Source organism: Neovison vison, chromosome 7, assembly GCF_020171115.1.
Source record: "Neovison vison isolate M4711 chromosome 7, ASM_NN_V1, whole genome shotgun sequence".
In the NCBI taxonomy this organism is placed as follows: domain Eukaryota; kingdom Metazoa; phylum Chordata; class Mammalia; order Carnivora; family Mustelidae; genus Neogale; species Neogale vison.
The window spans coordinates 145,714,634-145,732,742 of NC_058097.1; the positions used below are offsets into that span (position 1 = coordinate 145,714,634).

Sequence of the window (18,109 nt, forward strand, 5' to 3'; positions counted from 1 at the left end):
TGGGAAGGTCGCACGTCCTCTGTGACCTCGGGTTCCTCACCAGCGAAATGGGACAATAACATGTACTTCCTCAGATTGTTAGGAGGAGAAAATGAGATCGTCCATGACTGCATTGGGCAAGCGCTTCATAAATGTTGGCTCCTTTCCTTTGTCCCTTTTTTGTTTAGCAAATAAGCCTTTGGGACCTAGCGTGAAACAGGCGACTGTGCCAGGCAGGGGAGGAGGGTGGTGAGCAGGACGGATATGGAAACTGGCTGCTTCGTGGAGCTTAGAATCCAACGAGTGGGACACACATTAAATAAACAAACAAACAAGTAGGGAAAAGCACAGGGCGCTATGAAGAAGGATCTCAGAGGGCACCTGCTGGCTCAGTCCGATGAGAAACCAACTCTTGGATTTCAGCTCAGGTTGTGATCTCAGGGCGGTGGGATGGACCACAGTGTGGGGGCACTCAGTGCAGTCTGCTTGTCCCGCTTCCTCTCACCTCCCCCCACCTCAAATAAATAAATAAATAAATAAAATCTTAAAAAAATGAGTGATCTCGGTGGTGGCTTCCACTGAGTGGTCAAATGGAGTGGTCCCAAACGGCCTCTTGAGGAAGGTGACATTCAGGCTGAGACGTACAGGGTGAGAATGAAGGCCGCGTTCTGGAAATTGGTATCCTGAGGGGTTAAAAGGCACGGGGTTAGATCCAGATGGATCCCCTGCTACTCAGCTGTGAGACGCTGGGTGAGTCCCTTTCCCAGCCGGGGCCTCTGTTTTGTCTTCTGTAAGGTGTGGCTGAAAGTGCCTGGTTCACAGACTTGTGAGGACCAACCCAGTCATGGAGAGAAGGTGTCCTGCATGGAGCCTGGCACATGGTGGACACCCAGTAAAATCAGTCCCCTTCCTGTCCCAGCTCACGTGTAACCGTCACGTGACGGCGCAGCAACAGTACAGGCACGCGGGAGCGCACGTGTGGGCACACGCATGCACACACACACTCAAGAACACTCAGAGGCAGGACACATAGGAGCTCCCTGGAGCTGCATATTTGAGGTGAGTTTAATAGCGGCTGTCTTTATAAAGGAGAAGTGGTTCATCCCCCTAGGGCTGTTAGCAGGAGGGAGCCTGCAGAGGGGGAGGGAGGCGGCAGTTACCAGAACCCCAGAGACTAGCTGTGTGGTCTGGGCGCCTGAGGAGCTGGAACCTTCAGACCGGGAGCCCCTGGCTTTCAGGCACTGGATGGGGAGGAGACTGAGGGAGGAAGGACTCTGACCTTGGCCTCCTCTTACCTTCTGATGTCCCGCTAGGCCTCCCACGGGAGGAACACGCATGGGAGCCAGAGGGATGAGAGCCTATGGATGTGAACCCTGAAGATCAGCATCCAGAGTGCAGAGCAGGGAAGGATAAGGTAAATCTGGAGAGACAAATGGCAGAGATAGAGCATGGGATCCAGACGTTAACATCAAGACATTGACATTTGCACACGTTAACATCAAGGGCAGGACTTAAACCCAGGTCACATGATCTGCCCTCTATAGGACTTGTTTTTGTTGTTTTTTAGTTTTTTGTTTTTTTTAAGTTTTACTTTATTTACATGTTTAAGTGATCTCTGCACTCAGTGTAGGGCTTGAACTCATGCATGTTCCTCCTACTGAGCCAGCTGGACTCCCCATGGACTTGTTTTTAAACAACAACAACAGGGTGTTTCAGTCGGTTAAGTGTCCAATTTTTGGTCTCACCTCAGGTCTTGATCTTGGGGCCATGAGTTCAAGCCCCACGTTGGGCTTCATGCTGGGTGTAGAGCCTATTTAAAATAAAATTTAATTTAATTTAAAAAAGAAAAAAGAAAAACAAGAAACACCTCTAGAGAATGTTTGGAAGGAAGAAGGAAGAATGGATGGAAGAAAGGAGAAAGGGGGGAAGCGGACAGACATCTACACAGTAAGAAATTAAGACAGTATGAAAGAATATACAATGAAAAGTAGTTTTCCACCATGGCAGATTCCTAGTCCTCTCCTGAGAGGGAAGGATGACCAAGTCTCCTGTATATCCTTTTGGAAATTATCAGTGCTAATGCAGGAGTGCATGTATCTACAAGGTCTGCCTCATTTTTTGTAGCGGATGTAGAGTATTCTAGAATGTGGATGTACTCTAATTTATTCAACTAGTCCCCAAGTGATGGACATTTAGGCTGTTTCTATTCTAGGCTTTTGCTTCTTTAAACAGTGCTGCAGTGAACATCTTTGCACACACACTTTGCACACACACATCTTTCAACAGCTGTGCTCTAGAGGCTGCTCCAAAGAGTGGAAGTGGCACCCCCATGGCTTTAAGGGGTTCATCCCGACATCACTTTCACTAGAAAGAAGCAAGACTCATACTGTTGCAAGGGACCTTAACCATGGTCAAGCCTTGCTAACGACTTCACCGTTATATGAATGAGGAAACTGAGGCCCCAGGTCTGATGGGAGGCTGCTGGGAGATTTGGACTGGACCCCCATGTGTTCTCACAGGGGCTGTGGGGGCAAGAGGGTGTGGTTGAGAGTTGGGCAGTGCTGTCTCTGGGCCCTGGCCTGCAGGACAAGGAGTGGCAAACACCATGGGCTCTAAAATCAGACTTCTGGATTTGATCCTGACTTAGAGAAAATAGCCTTTCTAAATTAAGATTTTCTCTCTTGGAAAATCGAGATCATGTTACTCTTCCTTTAGTCTTCCCCACAGGGTTGCAGTGAGATAAAAGAAACAATGCCTATGGAACAGAGGTTTTCTTATATTACCGACTCCCCACTCTGGGCATCTTGGTTCCTGCTCCTTGCATGGGGCATCTTTTGGGTTAAAAGCCCATGAGTTGTTGAACTCGGGGCACACTTGGCCTCGAGCCATGCTCTGTGTCCCTGCAGTCAAGGCCAAGCTGAGCAAATTCTAACCTCTACCCAGAAGCTCTGGCTGCCGCCTCCCTCCAGAGAGGAGCTTGCTGGGTCTGGGCCAGGTCAGAGGGGAGGGGTTCAAACGGAAGCCCAGCCAACCTTCCTCCCTATACAGAGCTCCAGGAGTAGGCGCCTGTGCCTGCCCCATGCTTGGCACTGCCTGTACATTGCCTCCTGGACTCCTCCCGGAAACCCCGTAGGGGCATCACAACTCCCATTTTTGAGGTGAGGAATGTGAGGTTCCCAGAGTTAAAGAGACCTGCTTCTAAGTAAAGAATTCCTTGGACAGAGTTGGAGGGCTTCCCAGGGAGATGGGAGCACATGTTGATTGATTATGAAGTTGGCTCTTGGAGGCACTACTTTTGGGGTTTATGAGTAGCCTTTCCCTCAAGAGGCTGTCTCAGCCAAAGGTGATCAAAAAGGGACACCCCCTCTTCTTTCCTGCTGGATCTCCTTTTTCCGGTCCCTCCCCTAACTTAGCATCTCCCTCTGGCCTCAGGGCCTCAGGGTCCTGGGTGCTCTTCCCTACCCACCCTCTTTCCCCTTCCCCTTCAGACCTCACCCCTGAAGGCTTCACTCCCCTGTTTCCCATAAAGAAGTCCACCATTGTCTGTGTGCTCTCATGATTCTGTGCTCTTCACTCTCAGAGATCTGTTCACCTGTGTAATCCGATACTTACGTGTGTGGTTATTGATCAGTCCGTGTCCGGCTGACAGTGCGCTCCCTGCTCTTGGCTCTTGTCCTCTGGTTCACTACTCTCTTCCCAGGGCCTGGCACTGTGATCGACACATGGTAGGCCCTCGGGTCTCTATGTCCTTCCTCTCTAAAAGGGAATAACACTACCTGCTACCAGAGCTGTTCTGGAAGATTAAATGGGACAAAGCTCTCCAAGGTGCCTGGCCCAGAGTCAGGCCAGCTGGGCCCAGCCCTGGACCATTCTCTAAGGATTTGAATCTTTCTCAAGCCGGTGGGGAGCAAAGAGAAGGGAAGAGGGTCCTTGTGGTTTGGCAGGGGTCTCCCCTGCGGTGGGTCCCACAAAGGGAGCCTTGTGTGGGACCAGTGGCAGGCTGCCTTGTGGGACAGCTGGGCCCAGGGCTGCCAGGCCTGGGCTGTGCTGGGCTGGGCACTTGGCCACAGACAACCGTCTAAGGACCCTTTCATCTGAGTCCCAGCTGCCACTTGGCTGGCTGGCTCAAAGCCCAGCTGCCTGGAGAGGAGAGGGGCTGGCAGCTTTGTCTCAGGAAGAACAAAGAGTGGGAGGAGTAGGAGGAGGGCAGAGGGAAGCAGTGCTTGCTCTTGGAGTTGGGCCAAAGGGAAACAAGATCCAGTCATAGGCAACACCAAGGGGCTGTTTGAATTCTTTTGTTGCTATAGCATCAAACAAGACAGGATTGCAAAGAGCATCTCAGGCCACATCCCAACACCCACTACGTTAGAGTGGAGAATTAAGGGCCAGAGGGGGGCAGAGACTTGCCTAAGGTGACACACAAATGGCAGAGCCAGAACTAGAACCCTGGTCTCTTGTCGTCCTAGGCTGAGGGACTCTGAAAGAGCTGCTGCATCCCTGGGAGCCGCAGGGCCCTCACACATGAAGCGGGGGGCTCAGAGGTAAAGTGGAGGGGCCGATTTCTATTTTGAATGGAGGGTCACATGTCCCCCTGGATATAAAAAGACGATGAGGTCTGTTTGAGTTGGGCCTCATGAATTGTTTTGCAGAGAGAATGAGCTACGGAGAAAGGCATTCCGAACGGCGTAAACAAAGGCAGGAAGGCAAGGGAGAGCAGGCTCTGTTTCTGGGCAGCTGGGGCTGGGGAAGAAACAGGAAATGAAGTTAAAATCTCAGGCTGCTTGGTCATGTTAGAGGCACCCCTTGTCCCTCCGAGTGTCCAGCCCTCCTTTCCGGGGTAATGACCCTTCAGAACTCAGTGTCTCCATGGACTCATCCTGGCTCATGAGGCTGATCAGCCTGCTGGGACGAGATGGACTAGGCAAGGGTAAGTGGGCACGGGGGCTGTGCGGAGCCTGTGGTCGGCTCTCCACCCAGACAAGGTGGGCAGCGAAGCCTGCCTTGAGGCGATCACAGCAGCCTCCCCATGCTCGGTCCCATCTGCAGAGTCATAGTGTTGAAGGTACACACTCTACCAGGATCTTAGCTCCCTTGTGCTGTTATACCCCAAACATAAACGGTGTGGCTTATAAACAACAAGCATTCTTTTTCACAGCTCTGGAGGTTAGGAAGTGCAAAATCATGCTGCTGGTAGATTTGGTGTCTGCTGAGAGCCCGCTTCCTGGTTCATAGATGGCCCTCTTCTCTTGGTGTCCTCCTACAGCAGAAGGAAGGAGCTAGCAAACTGTCTGGGGGTCTTTTCTTTATAAAACCACAAATCCCATGCTTGAGGGCTCCGGCCTCATGACCTATTCACTTCCCAAAAGTCCCACTTCCTCATACCATTATATTGGGCTCTAAGTTTCAACATACGAATTTTGGGGGAGCATGAACCAAATTGCTTGTTCAAACTGTATCGACCAGACATAAAGCAAATCTTTATAGTCCCGGAAAGAGAATTTTTGGTGAGAAATTCATGGAGTCAGCTTGACTCTGCCAGTTACTAGCTGTGTGTCCTTTAAGCTGTTCACTTAACCTCTCTGAGCCATAGTTCCCTCATCGGTGGAATAATTCTAACTGCTTGGATGGATTTATACATGTTTCTATGTTCAGTGTAGGTACTCAGCACATGATTATTGCCTTTCCGTTTCCCTCCTTCATTTGGCACAGCTGACCCCTCTGCTGGGAAGAGTGTCACAGAGTCCTCTCTCAACAAACCTCTCCCTCCTTCAAGACCCAGCTACCATGCTACCTCTTCCATGAAGACTTCCCAGATCTCCCAAATAGAAAAGCTGACTTCTTCCAGGAATGCCTTGTGCTTGTCTTATGTTATTGTCTTGTCTTTTTTCTTCATTTTTCTCTTTTATCCTTTTTCATGCTCATTACAACTAATGACATAATGCAACGATTAATAAAAAAAAAATCAGTAGGGACGCCTGGGTGGTTCAGTGGGTTAAAGCCTCTGCCTTCGGCTCAGGTCACGATCCCAGGGTCCTGGGATAGAGCCCCACTTCGGGCTCTCTGCTTGGCGGTGGGCCTGCTTCCCACCCCCTGTCTCTGCCTGCCTCTCTGCCTACTTGTGATCGCTGTCAAATAAATAAATAAAATATTTAAAAAGAATAAATAATCTCCCCTGTCCATTTCTTTCTTTCTTTTTTTTTTTTTAAGATTTTATTTATTTATTTGACAGACAGAGATCACAAGTAGGCAGAGAGGCAGGCAGAGAGAGAGAGAGAGAGGGAAGCAGGTTCTCTGCTGAGCAGAGAGCCCGATGCGGGGCTCGATCCCAGGACCCTGAGATCATGACCTGAGCCGAAGGCAGCGGCTTAACCCACTGAGCGACCCAGGCGCCCCTCTTTTTTTTTTTTTTCTTAATTAAGATTTGTTTATTTATTTGAGAGAGACGGAGAGAGCTTGCCTGGAGGCATGCATAGGTGGGGGAGGGGCAATGGGCAAGGGAAAAAGAGGATCTCAAGCAGACTTCCTCCTGAGCACAGAGCCTGATGTGGGGGTTGATAACAGGACCATTAGGGGACCTGAGCCAAAATCCAGAGTCGGATGCTTAACCGACTGAGCTACCCAGGGGCCCCTCCCTTGTCAATTTCTACCACCACCTCACTGATTAACCGATGATAACATCCAGTGAGCATTATTCTACACCCTTCCCATTATGCTGACATATAAATTTATCTAAGAAGAGGTTTCTTGTGTTTGTTTTTACACAAATGGATTCCCACTGTATACACTGCTCTGATGTTTATTTTTAATCACTTAATAAATCATGGCTGAATGAATATAAATCTTCCATTCTCTCTCTCTCTCTCTCTTTCTTTTTTTTTTTTTTGTAGCGAATAAAATCCTTTGTAACCAGGGGCGCCTGGGAGGCTCAGTTGGTCGAGTGACCAACTCTTGGGTTGTGGGATCAAGCCCCATATGTGCTCTGTGCTTACCGGGGAGTCTATTTGAAGATTCTTTCCCTTTGCCTCTCCCCCTACTTGCATGCACTCTCTCTCTAATAAATAAATCTTAAAACAAAACAAAAAACCGTTGTATCCAGATGTAATTTCCACTGTATAGATTCTATCAGATAACTAAGGATTTGTTTGTTTGTTTCGGACTTTTTTATTAAGCTTTTTATTTTAATTCCTGTATACTTAACATACAGTGTTATAATAGTTTCAGGTGTACCACATAGTGATTGAACAATTCTTTTTTTTTTTTTAAAGATTTTATTTATTTATTTATTTGACAGAAATCACAAGTAGGCAGAGAGGCAGGCAGAGAGAGAGAGAGAGGGAAGCAGGCTCCCTGCTGAGCAGAGAGCCCTATGTGGGACTCGATCCCAGGACTCTGAGATCATGACCTGAGCCGAAGGCAGTGGCTTAACCCACTGAGCCACCCAGGCACCCTGATTGAACAATTCTATACATTACTCAGTGCTCATCATAAATGTAGCCTTTAATTCCCATCATCTATGTTACCCATCATCCCACCCACCTCCCCTCTGGTAACCATCGGTTTGTTCTTTAGAGTTAAGATTCTGCTTTTTTATTTCTCTCTCTCTTTGTTTTCTTTCTTAAATTCCACATATGAGTGAGATTATATGGTATTTGTCTTTCTCTCACTGACTTGTTTCACTTAGCATTACACTCTCCAGCTCTATCCATGTCTTTGCAAACGGCAAGATTTCATTACTTTTTATGACTGAACAATATTCCGTTGTACGCCACATCTTCTTTATCCATTGATTCATAGATGGACATTTGGGCTGTTTCCATAATTTGGCTAGTGTAAATAATGCTGCAATAAACATAGAGGTTCATGTATCCCTTTAAATTAGTGTTTTATATTGTGGGTACCCAGTAGTGCAATTACTGGATCATAGGGTAGTTCTATGTTTAGCTCTTTTTTCAAAAAAATATTTTATTTTTAAGTAATCTCCACACCTAACATGGGGCTCCAACTCACAACCCTCAGATCAAGAGCTACATGCTCTACTGACTGAGTTAGCTAGGAGCCCCCTATATTTAACTTTTTAGAGTACATCCATACTCTTCCAGATTGGATGCACCAGTTTGCATTCCCACCAATGGTGCAGGAGGGTTTCTTTTTCTCCACATCCTCGTCAACACTCGTTGTTTCTTGTGTTGTTGATTTTAGCCATTCCAACAGGTGTGAGGTGATATCTTGTGGTTTTGATTTGCATTCCCTGATGGTAAGTGATAGATGAACAATATCTTTTTATGTGTCTGTTGGCCATCTGAATGTCTTCTTTGGGGAAATGTCTGTTCATGTTGTCTGTCCACTTCTTAATTGTTTATTAGATTTAATTATTTAATTGTTATTTGTTTTTTGGAGATATTGAGTTGTATCAGTTTTTTAAATTTTTTATTTTTTTATTAATATATAATGTATTATTAGCCCCAGGGATACAGGTCTGTGAATCATCAGGTTTACACACTTCACAGCACTCACCATAGCACATACCTTCCCCAATGCCCATAACCCAACAACCCTCTCCTTCCCCCCCTCCTCCTGGGAACCCTCAGTTTGTTTTGTGAGATTAAGAGTCTCTTATGGTTTGTCTCCCTCCCAATCCTATCTTGTTTCATTTATTCCTTTCCTACCCCCCGAAGCCCCCATGTTGCCTCTCAACTTCCTCATATCAGGGAGATCATATGATAATTGTCTTTCTCTGATTGACCTATTTCGCTCAGCATAATACCCTCTAGTTCCATCAATGTCGTTGCAAATGGCAAGATTTTATTTCTTTTGATGGCTGCATAGTATCCCATTGTATATATATACACCACATCTTCTGTATCCATTCATCTGTTGATGGACATCTAGGTTCTTTCCATAGTTTGGCTATTGTGGACATTGCTGCTATAAACATTCAAGTGCACGTGCCCCTTTGGATAACTACATTTGTATCTTTAGGGTAAATACCCAGTAGTGCGATTGCTGAGTCGTAGGGTAGCTCTATTTTCAAGTTGTATCAGTTTTCATGTATTTTGGATACTAACCCTTTATTGGATATGTCATATATTCTCTCATTCAGTAGCTTGTCTTTTAGCTTTTTTGTTGATTGTTTCCTTTGCTGTTCAGCTTTTAATTTTGATGTAGTCCCAATAGTTCATTTTTGCTTTTGTATCCCTTGCCTCAGGAGACATATCTAGAAAAATGTTGCGACATCTGCTGTCACAGAAATCAGTATCTGTGCTCTCTTCAAGGATGTTTACAGTTTTAGGTCTCTATTTTGGTCTTCGATCCATTTTGAGTTTTTGTTTATGGTGTAAGAAAGTGATCCATTTTCACTTTTTTGCATGTGGCTGTCCAGTTTTCCCGACACCATTTGTTGAAGAGACTGTTTCCCATTGCATATTCTTTCCTCTTTTGTTGAAGATTAATTGGCCATACAATTATAGGTTTATTTTTGGGCTTTCTATTCTGTTCCAAGATCTGCCTTATTCCTTTTCATAGTTGCAAAGTATTCCAAGGCATCAAAAAATCAAAAATCTTGGTTTATTTAATGGTACCTCTAAGTTTCTCATTTTTGTCATCACAAACAAAACAGTGATAAACATATTTGTTCATATCCTTTCAGAACAGTGGTTTCTTTTTTTTTTCCTCTTTTTTTTTTTTTAAACAGTGTTTGTATTTCAATTGGTAAGATTCTCAAAAGTGGGACTATTGGATCAAATGGCACCTGCATTATTTTATTTCAGTAGATATGACCATATTATTTTCTTAAAAGATCAGAGCAGTTCACACTCCAATATGCAAAGTTGGAGGTGCTGTTTTCCTGTATCCTTACCACCTCTAGCATATTGTTATTCTTCTCAACATTTGCCAAAATGATGGAATGAAAACAGCACAGTATTGCTCCTTGGATTGCATTTTCTCAACCCCTGCTCAATTACAGTAACCTCAGTTCAGTTATTTTATTTTTCATTTCTGGAAGGTCTATTTGGCTTTTTTCAAATCTTCCTGGTAATTTTTTTTTTTTAAGATTTTATTTATTTATTTGATAGAGAGAGATCACAAGTAGGCAGAGAGGCAAGCAGAGAGAGAGAGGAGGAAGCAGGCTCCCTGCTGAGCAGAGAGCCCAATGCGGGACTCGATCCCAGGACCCTGAGATCATGACCTGAGCCGAAGGCAGCGGCTTAACCCACTGAGCCACCCAGGCGCCCATCTTCCTGGTAATTTTTGATCATATCTTCTTGGTCTTTATTCATGTTCTACATAACCCTTATATTTATTTAAGCACATTAAACACTTATTTTATATTCTGTATCCAGTAATCTCAATATCTGAGTTGCTTGTGTGGATCTGCTGACTCTTGCTCATGGTATCTCGTTTCCTTTTGTATTTCAGGATTTCATATTGTGAGCTTGCATTTACTGGACTGTGTGGGTTCTTTCAAGTTTGGTGTGACTGGACTTTCCTCCAGGAAGGGTTTTCATTTTTTTGTCAGGCATCTGAGGAAACCACCAACCTAGGTCCATTTAAATTAAATTCCTAGCTGATGTTGCTGTTTCTTTTTTTTTTTTAAGATTTTTATTTATTTATTTGACAGAGAGAGATCACAAGTAGGCAGAGAGGCAGGCAGAGAGAGAGGAAGGGAAGCAGGCTCCCTGCTGAGCAGAGAGCCCGATGTGGGACTTGATCCCAGGACCCTGAGATCATGACCTGAGCCGAAGGCAGTGGCTTAACCCACTGAGCCACCCACGCGCCCGATGTTGCTGTTTCTGATGATTTAAGAAAGTGAATATTTGGGGTGCCTGGATGGCTCAGTCAGTTGAGTGTCTGCCTTTGGCTCAGGTCATGATCTCACAGTCCTGGGACTGAGCCCCATGTTAGGCTCTTTGCTCAGTGGGGAGTCTGCTCCTCCCTCCCCCATCATGCCTTCTCTCCTATCTTTCTCTTTCTCAAATAAATGAATAAAATCTTAAAAAAAATTAAAGTGAATATTTGGGTCCCAGATCCATTTAAGCTCTAGCCTATAGTCAGACCTTTTCAGGAAGATTTTTCTCCACCCAGAACCAAGGAATAAGACAAGCACAGCATTCCCCTTTGAGTGGAGGATTGTTTTATAATTTACCTTTTTGTAGTCCTTGATCCAATGTCCTATGCTGTGAGTGGCCCAGACTTTGTCTCCTACTTTCTCTCTCTCTTTTTTTTGGGGGGGGGGGCTTTGCGTTATGTGCCTCACAAATACTGCATTTTTTACAAACTGAAGTTTTGTGGCAACCCTACATCAAGCAAGTCTATCAGCACCATTTTTCTTTCTTCCTTCCTTTCTTTTTTTTTTCCAAAAAGATCACCAAACCCGGGGATCATGACCCCAGCTGAAAGCAGACTCCCAACTGACTGAACCGCTCAGGTGCCTCACAGATTTTCCTTGTTTTAATGACGCCAACAGTTTTGAGGATTATTAGTCAGGTATATTGAGGAAAGTCATTCTGTTGGAATTTGTTAGATGTTTTTCTCATGATTAGATTGGGATTATGGGTTTTGGGTAGGAGATCACAGAAGTAAAGTGCCATTTTCGTCACATCATTCCAAGGGTATTCACTATCATCTTGATGTTGACCTTGATTACCTGGCTGAGGTAGGGTTTGCCAAGTTTTTGTTTCTGTTCCACCCCCCCCCTTCCTTTCCATGCTCTCCTCTTTGGAAGAAAGTCACTATGCATGACCATACTTTAGGAGTGAGGAATTATGCTCCCCCTCTTAGGGTTATGTTTTAATAAGCAAAATCACCCATACGACAGGTATCTTAGCTCTTTGCATCAATGGTCATGCCTTGAACTTTTAGAAGCTGATCTTTTTTTTTTTTTTTTAAAGATTTTATTTATTTATTTGACAGAGAGAGATCATAAGTAGGCAGACAGGCAGGCAGGCAGAGAGAGAGGAAGAAGCAGGCTCCCTGCTGAGCAGAGAACCCGATGTGGGACTCGATCCCAGGACCCTGAGATCATGACCTGAGCCGAAGGCAGCGGCTCAACCCACTGAGCCACCCAGGCGCCCTAGAAGCTGATCTTAAGTGGAAACATATTCTGCACTGGCCACCCTCTCTCTTGGAGCCTCACTTTCCTCATTTGTAAAGTGAGGGTTATTGATCCTTCACCCCTAGAACTGTAGAGAGTAGAAAGTCTCCTGCTGTCGGTGTCAATTCCCTCTGCCTCCAGCTTTTGGCTGAAGGGGAGCCCCCTCCCAGAGAGGGTCAGTGATGACCTAAGGTCTTACAGCGTGCTTGGCAGAGCCAAAGTCAACCCCGGGCTCTAACCACACCCTGGGTCCACTTTGCCCCACCCGGGGGCGTGGAGCAAAGGTGTACTTCCGCCAGCCAGCCGTAGGTACCTCACACGTGGCGAGTCTGGGTGCCCAGCCACCTGCAGGACCAGAATGATGAGTCTGAGCTCGGGATCCCGCTCCCTGCGGTCCAGCCAGGCCTCCCCCTCCACTGGCCCGTCAGGGGTGAGTGCGCAGCCGCAAGGGCGGCTCAGTCCTTGCGCTTCTGCCTTCTTTCACTCCTTTCAGTGTACGTCCCTTCCTCAGGGTCTGAGTCCCCTAGCTTCTGGCGCGCCCCTAGCTGGGTGCTCTCCTCCCCTAGCTAGTTCTGGCTTTGATCTCTCTTTCTGCCCGTTCCCTGCCTGGCTCGGTCCAGCCTCTCCTCCTTGCCCTCTTTTCTGCCTGGCCGCTTTTATCTCCCCCTCTCCGTTCAGTCTTTGTGTCAGCTGTTTTCTTTGTGTCTCCCCTCAGTCCCTGGGCTTGTCCTAGTCCACCGCTCTTCCGCTGCCCCTCCTCCTCCCGTGTATGAGAGCAGAAGACCCGACGGAAGGCTTCGGGGCTCTCATTCCCTCACCCACCACACCTAGGCTGCCCCTGCCCTCTGGCAGGGTCCTGAGTCTCCTGCCTGCCTTCCCCCTCCCAGGGCTTGGTTGAGGGGAGTTTGCGGGGAGGATCCGGAAAAGACCCAATGCGCTCCAGGAGCAGAACATTCTAATCTCTCCTGGGCTGGGTGCCCTCCGGACGACTCATAGGAAAGCAGAGCAGATCCAGCAGGGGGAGACGGTGGCTCTTTCCCCTAGGGCAGTGATAAATGTCATTGTCACCTGCTCCGTGGCAGGGCTGCCCTAGGGGCTCAGTATATGTCTGAACGAATTACTGAGCAAGAGAGGGAGCCAGCGGGGAGCGTGATGCCAGGTAGGGACAGACTGGCTTTTATCAGAATACCAGGCGCTCCTGTAATCAGTGCATCAGGTAAGCTCCAGCTTAATAAATGGACATTTACGGAGCATCCTGGTGTGCTGGGCCCTGCAGTAGGTATTGGTAATACAGAGAGGAATCGGGGATAGTCATTCCTTAGGAATCTCATGGTCTAGCGGGGGATACGGATGAACAAATGGAATTACAGGGCCCTGTAGAATCACAAGGAGACAACCCATCTAGAAAGATTTCTGGAGGAATTAACTTGAAGGATGAGTGGCCTAAGCAAAGCAAGTGTGGGCAGCAAATGAGTCAAGTCCTGTAGGCATGGGGGACCAGCCTGCTCTGGATGGGTGGGGGCAGGGTGTATCTGGTAGTTGATTTTGCCAGGGCTGCAAAGGGCCTTGTAAACCTTATTAAAAGGTTTAGAGTTTATCTGGAAAGGGATGCAAAGTGCCCAAAGTGTTTAAAGCAGGGTGTGAACAGATCAGATTTCCACTTCAGAAGAATGACTCTGGCTTCAAAGCAAAGATTGGATTGGGGAAGGGGCATGGGGCCATGGAATTGACCAGAACTGAGAATCACCAGGACTTGATTCTGACAGCAGCCAAACAATACAGCCTGCAGGCTTGCCTTGAGAAAAATAAACGAGAACCTGTGACTTCCTCTTTCTCCCCTAAACCTCAGGGCCTCTTGGCAAGGCTGTTCGGTTAACCCTGAGTTGGCTCGGTGAAGCGGGTAGTTAAACGCAAAGCAGGTTGACTGCTGTCAGAAAGCATCCTCTTGGTCTCCCTTCTCTACTCTAACCCGCAGAACTGTCCACCCCCAGCTGTTGCCATGGCAACTCTTTCCCCATTCCCCCTCCCCCAGCTGTTTGGCTGCCCCTGGCTCTCTTTATTCCAGTACTTTAACCTTAGAGGTAGAGCCCACACTCAAGTTGAGAATGAAGTCACACCTAAATGAGAACCCAGGGCATGTCTAAACCCTGTCACTACTCCTGGCTCTGCAATGACTTGTGGCTGAATCTCCAGGATGGAAATGCAGCCTTCCCTCTGATGCCACCCTGATCTTTTCTGTGGCTGCAGTCATCACACTTGCTTGGAAACCCTCCTTGACAACCTCCAGCACACACCAATCCACATGGAGAGCCTTTGAATCTCCCCTCTGGGCACCTGCACATTTAAGCCCTCTGTTTCCCTCTTTCCTCAGTGAGCTCCGTGATAGCAGGGGGCAGGGACCGTGTCCTCTTCCTCTGCTCAAGAGGAGGCTTGAATGTAATAGTCCCTCTATGTTTTTTGGAATGAATGAGTAACTAAGGGAATGAAGAGTGGAGGTTTTAAAGGTTGAAAACTGGCTGATGTAATGACCAAGAGGACATGCTTCGGGGTAATGTGGCCCCGAGTTTAAGTTCTGACATCATCCCTTAATAGCTGGTTGCTTTTAGGCAATTTACTTCAGCTCCTTAATCCTCCGTTTCTTCGCCTGTAAAATGAGGATTTAATTCATTCTTCATAGGATTGCTGTGAGGATTGAATTAGAGGTTGAATGTAAAGCGCTCTGGACAGTTACTAGACTAGGAGGAAAGAGACTGTCCCACTTGCTCCTCAGTGTTCCAGTACCTGGCACACACGTATTTTATGGATGGAATGAATCAATTTTTATTTATTTATTTATTAAGATTTTATTTATTTATTTGACAGAGATCACAAGTAAGCCTAGAGGCAGGCAGAGAGAGTGGGGGGAAGCAGGCTCCCTGCTGAGCAGAAAGCATGATGTGGGGCTCGATCCCAGGACACTGGGATCATAACCTGAGCCGAAGACAGAGGCTTTAACCCACTGAGCCACCCAGGCGCCCAGAGTGAGTCAATTTTAGATAACCAAAGTTATTCAGGAAGTTGGTTTATAAGGCTAACAACTAGTGTATCACCTCACATGTAATAATCTTCTGTTATTTTTGTTAGGTCTGCTGGCAGCACTCAGTGTTCCCCAAATGCAACCTGACTCTCAGTCCATTCCCATGTCTCCTTCGCACTGGCCTGTGGGCATCTCCAGGCGGGCACCATGTAGGTCTTCACCACATCCTTAGTGCTCAGCTCAAGGTGTGGCATAGAGAAGAGGCCTCTAAAAATTCTGCAGGCCAGCGAAACCTAACTTCCATTGGTACCACACTATACAGTTTATGAGGCAGTTTTATACCCATTGTTCCTGGTGTTACTGACCTTTTCAGCACCAAGGATATTCCTGTTACTTAATACCCACCAGACCGTATTTTGAAATATGTCTATCATGCAAACTTCCCCAACTCTCACCACAGATTATGGGCACACAGTAAGTACCCAAGAAATGCCCAAATGCTTCCCAAATGAATACACCTATGGCTTCTTAGCCTCTCTGAAATCGGAATACCCCCCCCCCCTTAACTATATCTTAGATCTGAGCTTCCAGCCTTGGGAACTTCTGACTTCACAACAGCTCCATATTTCCATTTTATAAATGAAGAAACAGGCATAGGGAGGGAAAAAGCTCTGCCAAAGGCCACAGGCTTTCCAAGTGTTGTCACTGGGACTTGCTTCCATAGCAGCCTCCTGGACTAATATTCTATAATATTCTATGGATGAAAATAAGCCATAAGCTCCCTAGAGGTGACACTACCATTCCACTCTGCCTTCTTGTGCCCTCAGGGATCTCCTGTCCTAGAGCTTAACGTGGGAGGCGAGTTGTACACCACCACCGTGGGCACCCTGAGAAAGCTCCCAGGTTCAAAGCTGGCAGAGATGTTCTCCAGCTCCGCTAAGGCCTACACGGATGCAGAGGGCCGCTTCTTCATCGATCGCCCCGGCACCTATTTCGGACCCATCCTGGACTACCTGCGCAGCGAGCGGCTGCCCACACACCACATCCCGGAGGTGTACCGCGAGGCGCAGTTTTATGAAATCAAGCCTCTGGTCAAGCTCTTAGAGGACACGCCGCAGATCTTCGGTGAGCAAGTGGCCCGGAGGCAGTTCTTGCTGCGGGTGCCGGGCTACAGCGAGAACCTGGAGCTCATGGTGCGTCTGGCGCGCGCCGAGGCGGTGGCGGCTCGCAGCTCCGCGGTGCTGGTGTGCGCGGTGCGCACTGAAGAAGACGCGGTGCTCTGCGCGGATGCCCTGCGGGTTCTGGAGGCCGAAAAGAGGTCGGTGGTCAAGTTCGGCCCCTGGAAGGCGGCCCCGCAGGTCAAGGACCTCCTCGACTGCGTGAAGATGGACATTACGGCCCAGGGGTACCAGGTACACTATGAACAGTTCTCGGAGAGGACATTACGGACCAAGCACTTGGGTTACTTTTACACATTCGTCTTCATCTGGTGGTGATCCCCTGGGGAGGGGGGGCGGGGACAGTTTATTTCAGGTTCTGGTGCGACTTATGAAATTAAAAGTTGCCTTCAAAATTCGTCTTACTTTAATTAAAAGAAAAATCAAACAACTCCCCCTCACCCCCGAATAATTATTTCCCTGTTGAGGACTTTCTACTCATTGCAACTGATTCCACTGTGCTTGCCTAGTGAGGTGCAGCTGCCACCTCGTTAAAGCCTCCCCTACCTGTCAGATCCTTCCCTTCAAGTCCAAACGGCAAGGCTGAGATGAGTTGGAATGTTTCAACAATACTTTGACTGGAGATGGCGGATGATAACAGCAAGGTAACAGAGTACCATGAATCTAGATAAAATGATCTGAAAATGTAGTCTACCCAGGCTTGGCGTTTGGTCCAATCCTCTCACCCAGTTAATATGCCTTAATGAGGAAGATGCCAAGTTCATACCTGTAGTAGATGCCACTCAGAGCTCCTTTCCCAGGTGCTGTGAGTGTTGACTTCTAAAGCCTGACAGCTGTCTTTTTCTCTAGGACAATGATTTTCAAAGTGTGGTCCCTGGACCAGCAGCATTAGCAATACATGGGAACTTCTTAGAAATACAAATTCTCAGACCTATCCAATCAGACACTCTGAGAGTTGACCCAACAGTCTGTTTTAATAAGCCCCCACCCCGGTAATTCTGATGTACCCTAACTTCGAGGCCTGCTCTAAAAAAGAATTGCCATCTTGTTTGTGGGGAGGTATGGAAGACTGAGCCCTCACCTCAAGGAGGAATCAACTCTGGTGTAGCTTGTGTTCTGGTGCTCCCTGTGGGATCAGGCTGGAGTCAGTCTTCATCTGACACCATATTCTTACTCAGCACTCTACCTCTGCTGTATATCCTACTTTTCTCACTCTCCATCCCCTGAGAGCACATCCTCAATAAACCACTGGCACAGGAGTCTCTGTTTCAGGTTCTGCTTCTGAACCAAAGACAGTAATAATGCAACTCTAAGGAGGACACAGTAGACATCATCCTTCTCTAAGTCCAGGTCTGGGATAGATGGCCCCTTCCCCGTCCTGCCTAGTAGGGTGACCAGCCATCCTCATTTCCCTGGGACTGAAGATCAAGGTTAATTTCCAAGGTTTGAGGCATTATTGCTGTCAGGGAGTTTCAGATTTAAACACAGAATTGCTCAGAACAATCATTTCCAATGAGCGTAATAATTCAATAACCACATCTGCTTGTATATTTTTTATTTTCAAAACATTTTCATGTTTTCCTTTTAGTATTTAATATGGCCAACAATTTTAAGTGAAAAAAATCCTGAATGTCTATTTGACCTTTTTATCATGAACCAATTCAACATTATTTATCAAGAACCTGAAAAATAGTTTATACTCTTTGATTAGTAATCACATTTATGAGATTAGATTACCAGGAGACACTCTGTTCTGTAAGATCTAAATAGGATTGCTTAAAGTCTCAATTTTGCAAATTATGTAAAGGTCTGCGTCCTCCTCAAGATTTCTGTACGTTCCCAGAT

At 46.9% G+C, this 18,109-nt stretch overlaps 1 protein-coding gene across 3 annotated transcripts; it reads left to right on the forward strand.

Annotated features, from left to right (window-relative positions):
* Window positions 1-938: 938 nt before the first annotated feature.
* KCTD14 (potassium channel tetramerization domain containing 14) lies at window positions 939-16,694 on the forward strand. 3 transcript variants are annotated; one of them, XM_044258452.1, is made up of 3 exons: window positions 939-1,038; window positions 15,194-15,295; window positions 15,914-16,694. In XM_044258452.1, the coding sequence occupies exons 1-3, from the start codon at window positions 970-972 to the stop codon at window positions 16,580-16,582; spliced, it is 840 nt and encodes a 279-aa protein (XP_044114387.1). In that variant the 5' UTR covers window positions 939-969; the 3' UTR covers window positions 16,583-16,694. The 3 variants fall into 3 exon arrangements, with proteins under 3 accessions (XP_044114387.1, XP_044114389.1, XP_044114388.1); XM_044258454.1 differs by lacking the exon at window positions 15,194-15,295; XM_044258453.1 differs by lacking the exons at window positions 939-1,038; window positions 15,194-15,295 and adding an exon at window positions 12,368-12,500.
* Window positions 16,695-18,109: the final 1,415 nt, after the last annotated feature.